The sequence below is a fragment of the Talpa occidentalis genome, unplaced genomic scaffold (assembly GCF_014898055.3).
Source record: "Talpa occidentalis isolate TD23 unplaced genomic scaffold, MPIMG_talOcc4v2.1 talOcc4.3, whole genome shotgun sequence".
In the NCBI taxonomy this organism is placed as follows: domain Eukaryota; kingdom Metazoa; phylum Chordata; class Mammalia; order Eulipotyphla; family Talpidae; genus Talpa; species Talpa occidentalis.
Window position 1 is genome coordinate 147460651 of NW_023603184.1, and position 11724 is coordinate 147472374.

Here is an 11724-nt window from a genome sequence, read left to right on the forward strand (position 1 = left end):
CAGGCCCCTGACCCAGGCTGTGTTTTTCCTACCACCCGCTCAGCACCCAGAACCCACCTGGACAAACAGGTTTTCAGGAACTGCTGAGCCAATGAGGTGAAGGAAGGAGAAAGTTCTTTCCCAACAAGATTCCACCAAACTGGAAGAGAACCCCATCAAGAATTGCAAGGGCTGGTCACCAAAAAGGACTTTGACCGGCCCCCCCCCCCCAATCCCTACCCTGCCCTGGGGACACAGATGGGACCCTCCTTTTCCAAGACACCAGGATAGACTCAGTCAGCTACACCCACCCAAATCCCTTCAGGGAGGATGGATTAAATTCCCAGAGAACTGGGTGCTCTGGGTGGGCGCCTCAGGCACTGGGAGGGAACTGGAGCCTTTAAAAACCAGGACAAAAGTATCATTAGATGTAAACTCAGGGAACTGGTCGGCAGTGGGCAGCCTAGTGTCCCAGCTGTTCCCAACTACCTCAGGCCCATCTCCCCGCCATGCAGGGCCTCCTGTGGCTGCTGCTGCCTCTGGGCCTGCAGCTCCCCATTGCTGCCATCTCAGTGAGGGAAGCTCCCTCCAGCCCCAGCCAGGGGGTATCCCCAAAGATGACCCGGCTTCCACGCACCCCTTGGCCGGCAGAGGAAGAAGACCCAGCCTTCTGGAACCGCAAGGCAGCCCAGGCCCTGGATGCAGCTAAGAAGTTGCAGCCCGTGGAGAAGGCGGCCAAGAACCTCATCATGTTCCTGGGGGACGGTGAGTGTGCCAGGCCTGCCCACCCCACACCCCGTACCCTGGCAGACAAGGCCGCCTTGGACACAGCCTGCCCCAGGCCCAGCCTGACACGGTTCTGCTCCGCAGGCATGGGGGTGTCCACAGTGACGGCCGCCCGGATCCTGAAGGGGCAACTGCAAGGCAAGCCGGGGCCCGAGACGGCCCTGGCCATGGACCGCTTCCCCTACATGGCTCTGTCCAAGGTAAGGGCTGGGGCTCCGGGGAGCTGCACCCCAGCAGTGTGGAGGGGCGGGGTGGAGGCTTTAGGGAGCCTGGCAGGAGGGAAGGTGCAGGAAGGGTGACCCTGAGTGGGGGCCCTGGGCATTGAGGACAGGCCCAGGCCTTGGGACCTGAGGACTCTGCTCCCCAGACCTACAGTGTGGACAGGCAGGTGCCAGAGAGTGGAGCCACGGCCACGGCCTACCTGTGCGGGGTCAAGACCAACCACCAGACCGTCGGCGTGAGCGCGGCCGCCCGCTACAACCAGTGCAACACCACCTGGGGCAACCAGGTCACCTCCGTCATGTACCGGGCCAAGGAGGCAGGTTGGTGGCTGGGTGGGGGCAAGGGCAGGGCCTGCGACCCCAGGGCCGGGCTGACCTCTGCCTCCCTCAGGGAAGTCCGTGGGGGTGGTGACCACCACGAGGGTGCAAGACGCCTCCCCGGCCGGCGCCTACGCGCACACCGTGAACCGAGAATGGTACTCAGATGAGGACCTGCCGGAGGACGCCCTGCAGGAGGGCTGCAAGGACATCGCCCACCAGCTGGTCTACAACATGGACATCGACGTGAGACTCCAGCGAAGCAGGGGTGGGATGGGAGAAAGCCAATGGGCCCCCCACTGGGTATATTCCCTTGGGTTAGAGTGAGGCGCTGGGAGACATGGGGGGTGGGCCTGGAGGTTGAAGGCACCGCAGGGGACGGCCATTCCCACAGACCTGGTGGGAGCTGGGCTGTGTGACCGGGGGCGGGGCCGGCCGGGCTCCAACCCACCTGCCCTCCCCTCTGCTCAGGTGATCCTGGGTGGAGGCCGCAAGTACATGTTTGCCAAGGGGACCCCGGACCCCGAGTACACACAGGACTCCAGCCAGAATGGAGTGAGGAAGGACGGGCGCAACCTGGTGCAGGAGTGGCTGGCCAAGCGCCCGGTGAGGGGCTCGTGGGTACGGGGGCACGGCAGGCACAAGGGCAGGGCTGCAGCCGGGGGGCTGGGCACTGAACCCGGTTCTCCCGGCCCCAGGGCGGCCAGTACGTGTGGAACCGCACGGCCCTCCTCCAGGCATCCCAGGACCCCTCTGTGACACACATCATGGGTACGACCCCCCGCACCCCAGCCCGTTTCCTGCCCTGGCTCCTGGGGGGCCTCATTGACCCACTGTCTGCAACCGTCATGGGTGCCCTGCTCCCCAGTGATTGCACCTCCCTTTGCCACAGGCCTCTTTGAGCCAAGAGACATGAAATACGACATCTTAAGAGATCCCAACCAGGACCCATCCCTGATGGAGATGACAGAGGCGGCCCTGCGCCTGCTCAGCAGGAACCCCAAGGGCTTCTTCCTCTTTGTGGAGGGTGAGTGGGCGGGGCCCCTCTTGGAGCAGAAGCGGGAGGGAGGCTGGGCAGAGGGCAGGCTGGACCCCCCCACCTCCCACCGACCTTCCTGCAGGGGGCCGCATCGATACAGGCCACCACGGCTCCATCGCATACCGGGCGCTGACGGAGACCATCATGTTCGACTCCTCCATCGAGAAGGCCGGGCAGCTCACGAGCGAGAAGGACACACTGACCCTGGTCACGGCGGACCACTCGCACGTCTTCACCTTCGGCGGCTACACGCTTCGTGGCTCCTCCATCTTCGGTAGGCCCCGGGGCAGTGTCGGGGCCCGTGTCCTCCATGGGGCGGACACTGCTCTCTGTCATCTGTCCAGGCGGTCAGAGCCGCCCCTGCCGCTCAGGCTGCGCGTTCCTGGCCATGGCCGGCCGGCTGAGCATTCAGGGCCCACAGGCTGTGGGCAGTGCAGTGACGAGACCCTCCTCTCTGCAGGGCTGGCTTCCGGGAAGGCCTCTGATGGCAAGGCCTACACCGCCCTTCTCTATGGCAATGGCCCTGGCTATGCTGCCCATGGCTCCAGGCCGGATGTCACCGAGGCCGAGAGCAGTGAGTGCTGTGCCCGCCCCGATGGGGGTGGGGAGGCCTTACAGGATGTGGCCTTGCCCCCCCTCCTAGCCTGATCCTCACTCTCTGGCCAGGTCACCCCACCTACATGCAGCTGGCGGCCGTGCCCCTGTCTTCCGAGACCCACAGCGGGGAGGACGTGGCCGTGTTCGCGCGGGGCCCGCAGGCGCACCTGCTGCACGGGGTCCAGGAGCAGCACGTCCTGGCCCACCTCATGGCCTTCGCCGCCTGCCTGGAGCCCTACACCCACTGCGGCCTCCAGGGCCCCACCGACGCCGCCCTGCCTGGGCCCGCAGGCGGCCTGACATCCCTGGTGCTGGCGGCCGGGGCGCTGCTGCTGGTTCTCACACCCTGATCGACCCCGGGCCAATTCCTCAAAGTCCCGCTTTCCCTGTTCAGAGGAACGGGGAAGGTCTGCCTCACCCAAGCCCCCACCCCGGCCCCTCGGCAGGACCGTCCCAGCCTCCTAGTAAAGGAACCTGAATCCTCAGACCCAGATGGAGCCCCAGGCTCCCGGCTCCCGGCTCCCTGTGACCCCGCAAGAGGCCTTTCTCTGGGGAGGCAGATGGCTCAGGAGGCACAGGGCCTTGGACACAGTGTCCAGCCTGACCCTCCCAGGGGCCCAGCAGTCACCGCAGAGCCACGAGGACACAGGATGGAGAAAACGCTTCTTGTCCCAAGTGGCCCAGCTGCTCATATTGCTGCCCCAACCCCCCCAAGCCCTAAAATGATGGGGATCCAGGGGCCATGGAGGAAACGGGTACAGAGCAGCCCACGCCCTCCCTGAGGCCATCTGGGCACCAGGCGTGGATTTGTGACAGGGGACACTGCGTCCCTCCTGGGCCCTCTGTCCTGGGAGGAGCCAAGCAAAAGGCAAATAAAATGTTATACAAGGTGATGCCAGTCTGCTGTGTTCTAGAAAGAAGCCACTAGTGTGGGGGGGAGGGAGCACAGGGTGGGCGAAGGGAGGGGGCAGGTCATTCAGCTCAGGGGTCAGGGAGGGGCTGCCTGGCCCAAAGACCAGGAAGGGAGGGCTCAGGACAGCAGCGCCAGGACCCTGAGGTCCGGCCACCAGGGGCCAGGGAGCCCAGCAGCTGGGGCAGAGAGGCCAGCGGGGGTGGGAAGGGAGCGAGCACCCCAGGGGTGGGCAGGGCCTGCAGGGGAGCTGGCTCTTTCTCCACAGCAGGTGGGCAGGAGGCCCTGAGCCGGGGCACGGCAGGGCCTGCTCCTGGAGAAGCCCATCTGGCCGGGGCAGGGAGGCCTCTGCTCTGGCCCATGTGGGGGGAGGGACACTGGGGCCTCAGACCCTCGGGGGGAGGGTCAGCGCCAGCCTTCCTGTCTGGAAACATTCTGGAGCACCCACTCCCATAACCGCAGCTCCCGAGGGCCACAACCCCCCCACACAAGGTGCATTTGCATCCGGTTCTTCTACCCTGTGGAGATGCAGCAGGCGGACCTCAGGGGCCAGCACCTCAGGACACAGCCCATCAGGGCCTCTGTCGGCCCTCCCCACCCCACCCCGAGTCTGAGGGCTACCCCGGTGCCCCAGCCTGCAGCCCATCCTGGCTCCCCCCAATAGTAGAACCCCACCTAACCTGCCCCAGGCAGCCTGGCACACCAACTCGTGTCCTTTAAGGGGGCCCCCTCCCATGCACCCCCCTGCACCCCTACACCCAGTGTCCCCCTCTTGCGGGTCTTCCTGATGAGAGCTGGGTGCTGAGTGGATGCTGTTCAAGGTGTTCCTGAAGCAGGTCTTCTCCTGGACCCCAAACTGCATGGGGGAGGGGCTCTTCTCAGGGCCTGCCGCCCCCTGCACTCAGGGCCCGTTAGCCCAGGGACCCAGGCTTCTCTGGCACTGGAAGGTCTCCCTGAGGCTCTCAGCCGGGGCTTGTAGGCCAGGCAGGGGTCAGGGCACCCCTCATTTTCCCTGCCCACGGCCTCGGCCTGAGCAGGAGCCCAGGGGGCCCACCGTCACCTCATGTCCTGGGCTGTGGGCAGAGGAGGTGAGAGTGGGCCAGGCCTCAGGGAGAACCCTCAAGATCCAAGGGAGAAAACTGTCACCAGGGTGGGCAGAGGAGAGGACAGAGCGGGGCCGAGATGCCTGTGAGAAGCGCTGGGTCATTCGTTCTGGTTGCACAGGATTCTTCTCCGACCTCAGCCCACGAATCCTGAGCTCAGCAACAGAAGCAGGAGGAGAAGCTGCTCTGGGGACTTTAACAGAGCACGAAGGGGCTACCGGGGTCCACTGTGGAGGGTGAGGGGCAGACTGGAAGGAGGCTCTTTCCTCTGAAATAGTTCTGAAATAGTGCTAAGAAGCACAGTATAAAACTCACTATTTTCCAGTGTCACTCTTTGTAAGTGTTCATCTCACTTGGATTTACTGGGTAACAGATTCCAGAACTGCCTCCCCCTGCAAGACTGACCCTCTGATGCCCAGTGAACACAGCTCCCGCTGCCCCTGCTCCCAGCCCAGGTGCCCACCGTTCTGCTTCGTGTCTGTGCACTGACTACATTAGACACGTCCTGTGAGCTGGACCGCCCAGTGTTGCCCTTCCTGGCACTGGCTTATTTCATGAGCATCATGTCCTCAAGGTTTATGCCTGTTCTTATGGGACCAAAATCAATTCCTTTTGAGGGCTGAGTAGTATTCCACGGAAGCTGAACTCACCCTGTTGATCCATTCATCTGCTGACGGGTTCTTGAGTTGTTTGCGCCTTCGGGCCACTGTGAATAATGCTGATGTCAATACGATGGGCTTCAGATGATGGAATTCAACGTGTGGGGTTCTTGGGTCCCTCTGAGAAAGAATTTAGCAGACAGTCCCGTTCATCAGCACATGGCAAGTTTATTGAGAAAAGAACAAGGGAAGAGGGACGCCTGCGTGGACACAGGTGGGCCGACTTAAAAGGCAAGAGCTGCGTTGGGCCAGGGCTGTTCTCTTACAATGTTCTTCGGTGGAGTTATGGTGGGAAGTATCCCTCTGGGGTCAGAGTGAGCGGGTCTAAAACCAATAATCCCCTGCCCCATCTCTGACTGATAATCTTTTCTGACCCCACTTTAGATTCCTGGAAATTCCCAGAGCCAGTTTTGAAACAGTTCATTCATGATCCCTGCCTCCACCTCCGTGCCTGCCCTTGTGAGACCTTCCGGCCTGAACTTTCCACCCGAATATCCCATCAAACGTGGATGTGCAAGTATCTTTTAGACACTGTTCTATGGGGGCTGCTAACCCAGAGATATGAAGACCAGACCTGGAGGAAAGCGTTTGAACTCAGCCTAGAGAGACCAAAAACCCCTCGGTCCTTATCAGGAGAGACACCTCGAGGCACTCACGGCATGTGGAGAAAACAGGCCCCTCTAGCCAAGGGAGAGGTCAACCTCCAGTCCAGGACACTGGACCCTTCCCCTAACGCCTCCCTAGGAATCAACGGCAAGCCTGACTCAGAGCTCAAGGGACCCGCTCCACGGTCACCGCCAGCCCCTGTCTCCACCACACAGAACTCAACCCAGGCTCCTAGGCTGCCCCCAGCACGCCCCCCACCCATCTGCCCAGGACAAGGCTGGTAGGAAGCAAGAGGGGACCTGGACAGCTAGGACATCCCCACGCGCTCCTGCCCACTCCCTGGACCTGATGGCATCAGGATTCCATACCAGGCCCCTACTCGGTCTGGGTACGACTCACCCACCTCCTCAGCCTGGCCAAGCAGGCACTCAGGAAATACTGAGCAATCAGGGAGAGGGGAGGTTTGAGGGCTCTCCTACAAGAGTCCCCCCGACACCCGCCCCCAGCTGAACGTTGGGAATCCACCCCCATCAGGAAGCTGCAAATCCTATTGACGCAAAAAAAAAAAAAAAAAAGAAAGTATCTAATCCCCGCCCTACCCTGCAGACACAGCTGAGGACCCTCCTGGGTGGGGTGGATCAGCCGCAGGGGCTGGGTGGGGTGGGTGTCTAGGGTGCTGGGCGGGACGAGAGCGCGTTCCAGCCAGGAAAACCCATTTAAACGCAAGCTACTGACACAGCAGCTGAGACCCCCGTCACAGCCTTTCCAGGGCCAGGCTCAGCAGGCTCCTTCGTGGAGTCCCGGCCTCGCCACCCTCCTCTTCCCGAGACATGCAGGGCCTCTGGCGGCCGCTACTGGCCTTGGGCCTGCTGCTCTTCCTTGGCCTCAGCCTCCTCACAGCCAAAGAGGCACCGTTGCGCCTGAGTCAGGGGACACCCCAAGAGATGGCCCGGCCTCCACGCACCCCTTGGCCGGCGGGGGAAGAAGACCCAGCCTTCTGGAACCGCAAGGCAGCCCAGGCCCTGGATGCAGCTAAGAAGTTGCAGCCCACGAAGAAGGCGGCCAAGAACCTCATCATGTTCCTGGGGGACGGTGAGTGTGCCAGGCCTGCCCACCCCACACCCCATACCCTGGCAGACAAGGCCGCCTTGGACACAGCCTGCCCCAGGCCCAGCCCGACACGGTTCTGCTCCGCAGGCATGGGAGTGTCCACAGTGACGGCCGCCCGGATCCTGAAGGGCCAACTGCAAGGCAAGCCGGGGCCCGAGACGCCCCTGGCCATGGACCGCTTCCCCTACGTGGCTCTGTCCAAGGTAAGGGCTGGGGCCCCGGGGAGCTGCACCCCAGCAGCGGGGGGAGGTGGGGGGTGGGGAGCCGGGCAGGAGGGAGATGCCCAAAAAGGGCGGGTCAGTTCCAAGAGTCTCAGGAAACGCGGCCACCCCCAGGGCCAGGGGACCTGAGAGCATTCTCTGCCCCCAGACCTACAACGTAGACAGGCAGGTGCCCGACAGCGCGGGCACAGCCACGGCCTTCCTGTGCGGGGTCAAGGCTCACTTCCAAACCCTCGGCGTGAGCGCGGCCGCCCGCCACGGCCAGTGCAGCACCACCCGGGGCAACGAGGTCACCTCCGTCATGTACCGGGCCAAGAAAGCAGGTCGGTGGCCGCTGGGGGCAAGGGAGGGCCCGGGGCCTCGGGGCCAGGCTGACCTCTGCCTCCCCCAGGGAAGTCCGTGGGGGTGGTGACCACCACGAGGGTGCAGCACGCCTCCCCGGCCGGCGCCTACGCGCACACTGTGAACCGAGGCTGGTACTCAGACGCCAACATGCCCCAGGACGCCCTGCAGGAGGGCTGCAAGGACATCGCCCACCAGCTGGTCTACAACATGGACATCGACGTGAGACGCAAAGGGGGGTGCAGGCGGGGTGACCTCCAACTGCCCTCAGTCCCTGAGGCCTGGCTGGGTCTGCGGGCATTTGGGGAGGGCGTGTGGGGAGGAGGGAAGAGGAGGAAGCCCTGGTGGGAGCTGGGCTGTGTGAACGGGGGCGGGGCCGGCCGGGCTCCAAGCCACCTGCCCTCCCCTCTGCTCAGGTGATCCTGGGTGGAGGCCGCAAGTACATGTTTGCCAAGGGGACCCCGGACCCCGAGTACACACAGGACCCCAGCCAGAATGGAGTGAGGAAGGACGGGCGCAACCTGGTGCAGGAGTGGCTGGCCAAGCGCCCGGTGAGGGGCTCGTGGGTGCGGGGGCACGGCAGGCACAAGGGCAGGGCTGCAGCCGGGGGGCTGGGCACTGAACCCGGTTCTCCCGGCCCCAGGGCGGCCAGTACGTGTGGAACCGCACGGCCCTCCTCCAGGCATCCCAGGACCCCTCTGTGACACACATCATGGGTACGACCCCCCGCACCCCAGCCCGTTTCCTGCCCTGGCTCCTGGGGGGCCTCATTGACCCACTATCTGCAACCGTCATGGGTGCCCTGCTCCCCAGTGATTGCACCTCCCTTTGCCACAGGCCTCTTTGAGCCGGGAGACATGAGCTATGAGATCTTAAGAGACCCCAACCAGGATCCATCCCTGATGGAGATGACAGAGGCGGCCCTGCGCCTGCTCAGCAGGAACCCCAAGGGCTTCTTCCTCTTTGTGGAGGGTGAGTGGGCGGGGCCCCTCTTGGAGCAGAAGCGGGAGGGAGGCTGGGCAGAGGGCAGGCTGGACCCCCCCACCTCCCACCGACCTTCCTGCAGGGGGCCGCATCGACCATGGCCACCACGAGGGCATCGCATACCGGGCGCTGACGGAGACCATCATGTTCGACTCCTCCATCGAGAAGGCCGGGCAGCTCACGAGCGAGAAGGACACACTGACCCTGGTCACGGCGGACCACTCGCACGTCTTCACCTTCGGCGGCTACACGCTTCGTGGCTCCTCCATCTTCGGTAGGCCCCGGGGCAGTGTCGGGGCCCGTGTCCTCCATGGGGCGGACACTGCTCTCTCCCATCTGTCCAGGGGGTCAGAGCCGCCCCTGCCAAACAGCTCCTGTGAGGATTAAGGCACAGGGGACACCCCATATGCGATGGTATTGGGGTCACTAAGTGTCCTTCTTCCACCAGGACTGGCCCCCGAGAAGGCCTCCGATGGCAAGAGCTACACCTCCATCCTATATGGCAACGGCCCTGGGTACCCACTACTCTCACCTTCCAGGCCCAATGTCACCGAGGCCGAGAGCAGTGAGTGCTGTGCCCGCCCCGATGGGGGTGGGGAGGCCTCACGGGATGTGGCCTCGCCCCCCCTCCTCAGCCTGATCCTCACTCTCTGGCCAGGTAAAAAAACCTACCTTGCACAGGCGGCCGTGCCCCTGACCTCTGAGACCCACGGCGGGGAGGACGTGGCCGTGTTCGCGCGGGGCCCGCAGGCGCACCTGCTGCGCGGGGTCCAGGAGCAGCACGTCCTGGCCCACGTCATGGCCTTCGCCGCCTGCCTGGAGCCCTACACCGACTGCGGCCTCCAGGATATTGAGGGTACCAGGCCCTCCGACGCTGCCCTTCCCGGGCCGGCTGCCACCCCCCCGTCCCTGCTGCTGCTGGCCGGGGCGCTGCTGCTGCTGGTGACCAGCGCCCCCTGACCCAGCCACCTCCCGCGCGGGACTCCTTCCCTCAAAGTCCCACTTTCCCCGTTCAGGGTCTGCCCCACCCAAGCCCCCACTTTCAGAGGCAGCCCCCACCCCGGCCCCTTGGCAGGACCGTCCCAGCCTCCTAGTAAAGGAACCTGAATCCTCAGACCCAGATGGAGCCCCAGGCTCCCGGCTCCCTGTGACCCCGCAAGAGGCCTTTCTCTGGGGAGGCAGATGGGTCAGGAGGCACAGGGCCTTGGACACAGTGTCCAGCCTGACCCTCCCAGGGACCCAGCAGTCACCGCAGAGCCACGAGGACACGGGATGGAGAAAACGCTTCTTGTCCCAAGTGGCCCAGCTGCTCACATTGCTGCCCCAACCCCCACAAACCCTAACAGAATGGGGATCCAGGGGCCATGGAGCAAACTGGGGTGCAGAGCAGCCCACCCCCTCCCTGAGGCCATCTGGGCACCAGGCGTGGATTTGTGACAGGGGACACTGCGTCCCTCCTGGGCCCTCTGTCCTGGGAGGAGCCAAGCAAAAGGCAAATAAAATGTTATACAAAATGATGCCAGACTGCTGTGTTCTAGAAAGTCAATGGTATGGGGGCAACATGTGGGCGAGGGGAGGGGGCAGGTCATTCAGCTCAGGGGTCAGGGAGGGGCTGCCTGGCCCAAAGACCAGGAAGGGAGGGCTCAGGAGAGCAGCGCAAGGGCCCTGAGGTCCGGCCACCAGGGGCCAGGGAGTCCAGCAGCTGGGGCAGAGTGGCCAGCAGGGGTGGGCAGGGCCTTCAGGGGAGCTGGCTCTTTCTCCACAGCAGGTGGGCAGGAGGCCCTGAGCGGGGGGCACGGCAGGGCCTGCTCCTGGAGAAGCCCATCTGGCGGGGCAGAGAGGCCTCTGCTCTGGCCCATGTGGGGGGAGGGACACAGCGGCCTCAGACCCTCAGAGGGGAGGGGGCGCAGCCTTCCTGTCTGGAAACATTCTGGAGCACCCACTCCCATAACCGCAGCTCCCGAGGGCCACGCCCCCCCAAAGGGAACACCCCAGCAAGGTGAAATCCTCCTTCTGTCAACACTTCTGCAAAGCGACGATCTCTGCGCACACTCCCCACGTGCCCACGAGCATTCTGCTTCTTTAAAATTATTCATTTGACCGGCTCTGCTCCTTATTTCCTAAAGCTTGATTTCACTCTCTCAAACTCCCGTGGGCAGGCCTGGCTCCTCAGGTACCTTATTTCAGCCCTGGCGTTGGAGGCTCCCACAGCTCCACGCAGCCCGAATGGGAGCGAGTCGGCAGCTGCCCGCTCCTCAGCCCGCTCAGCTGGACTCCATCCCCCAATCACACACGGGCTCTGGGGCCTCAGGCCCTGTGCTTCTGCCCTCCCTGCTTCAGCCCTGCCTCGGGTGCTTCATAACCAGGGTCAAACCCAGGGAGCTTCCAAGCTACAACTCACGGTGTTAACCACAGGCTCACCCAGAGTTAGTATTGGGGATCACTCGAACACCCTAAAGGCCCCGGACGGTGCGCTGGGAGAGCGACATGGTTGGTATGTAAATTGTTTCTAATTTTTAAAGTGTTTAAGTGTGTGTGTTGTCGGGAGCTTCACGGGTCAGACACCCGGGCCACAAAATCAGGTCAGTGTGAACCCCAACATGCAGGCTGACAGCTTGCCTTCAAGGGCGGGTGCCGGGCGTGCTTTGTTATTTTTTCAAGCTTTCTGTTGGTGTCTAAGACTGACGGCTCTTGTCACCCATGAAATGTCATCATGTTGGTCTCAGAAATATTGATGGGGTTGTGAGTGTGGCATCCAGGAGGTGTTGGCAGACCACGGGCCTTGTAGAGTGTAGAGCTGGGCTGCCCCGCAGCTTTCCTCCCCAGGAGGCTGGGCGTCTGCTCTGGGG

At 63.4% G+C, this 11724-nt stretch overlaps 2 protein-coding genes across 2 annotated transcripts; both read left to right on the forward strand.

Moving 5' to 3' along the window:
- The first annotated feature begins 488 nt into the window (after nucleotides 1-488).
- Nucleotides 489-3290, forward strand: LOC119255210 (intestinal-type alkaline phosphatase-like). The gene is made up of 11 exons (XM_037522154.1): nucleotides 489-548; nucleotides 624-744; nucleotides 850-965; nucleotides 1133-1307; nucleotides 1378-1550; nucleotides 1776-1910; nucleotides 2003-2075; nucleotides 2197-2331; nucleotides 2426-2617; nucleotides 2804-2917; nucleotides 3010-3290. The coding sequence occupies exons 1-11, from the start codon at nucleotides 489-491 to the stop codon at nucleotides 3288-3290; spliced, it is 1575 nt and encodes a 524-aa protein (XP_037378051.1).
- A 3758-nt stretch (nucleotides 3291-7048) lies between these two features.
- LOC119254881 (intestinal-type alkaline phosphatase-like) lies at nucleotides 7049-9835 on the forward strand. Its single transcript, XM_037521927.1, has 11 exons — nucleotides 7049-7113; nucleotides 7189-7310; nucleotides 7416-7531; nucleotides 7698-7872; nucleotides 7941-8113; nucleotides 8308-8442; nucleotides 8535-8607; nucleotides 8729-8863; nucleotides 8958-9149; nucleotides 9324-9440; nucleotides 9534-9835. The coding sequence occupies exons 1-11, from the start codon at nucleotides 7049-7051 to the stop codon at nucleotides 9833-9835; spliced, it is 1605 nt and encodes a 534-aa protein (XP_037377824.1).
- Nucleotides 9836-11724: the final 1889 nt, after the last annotated feature.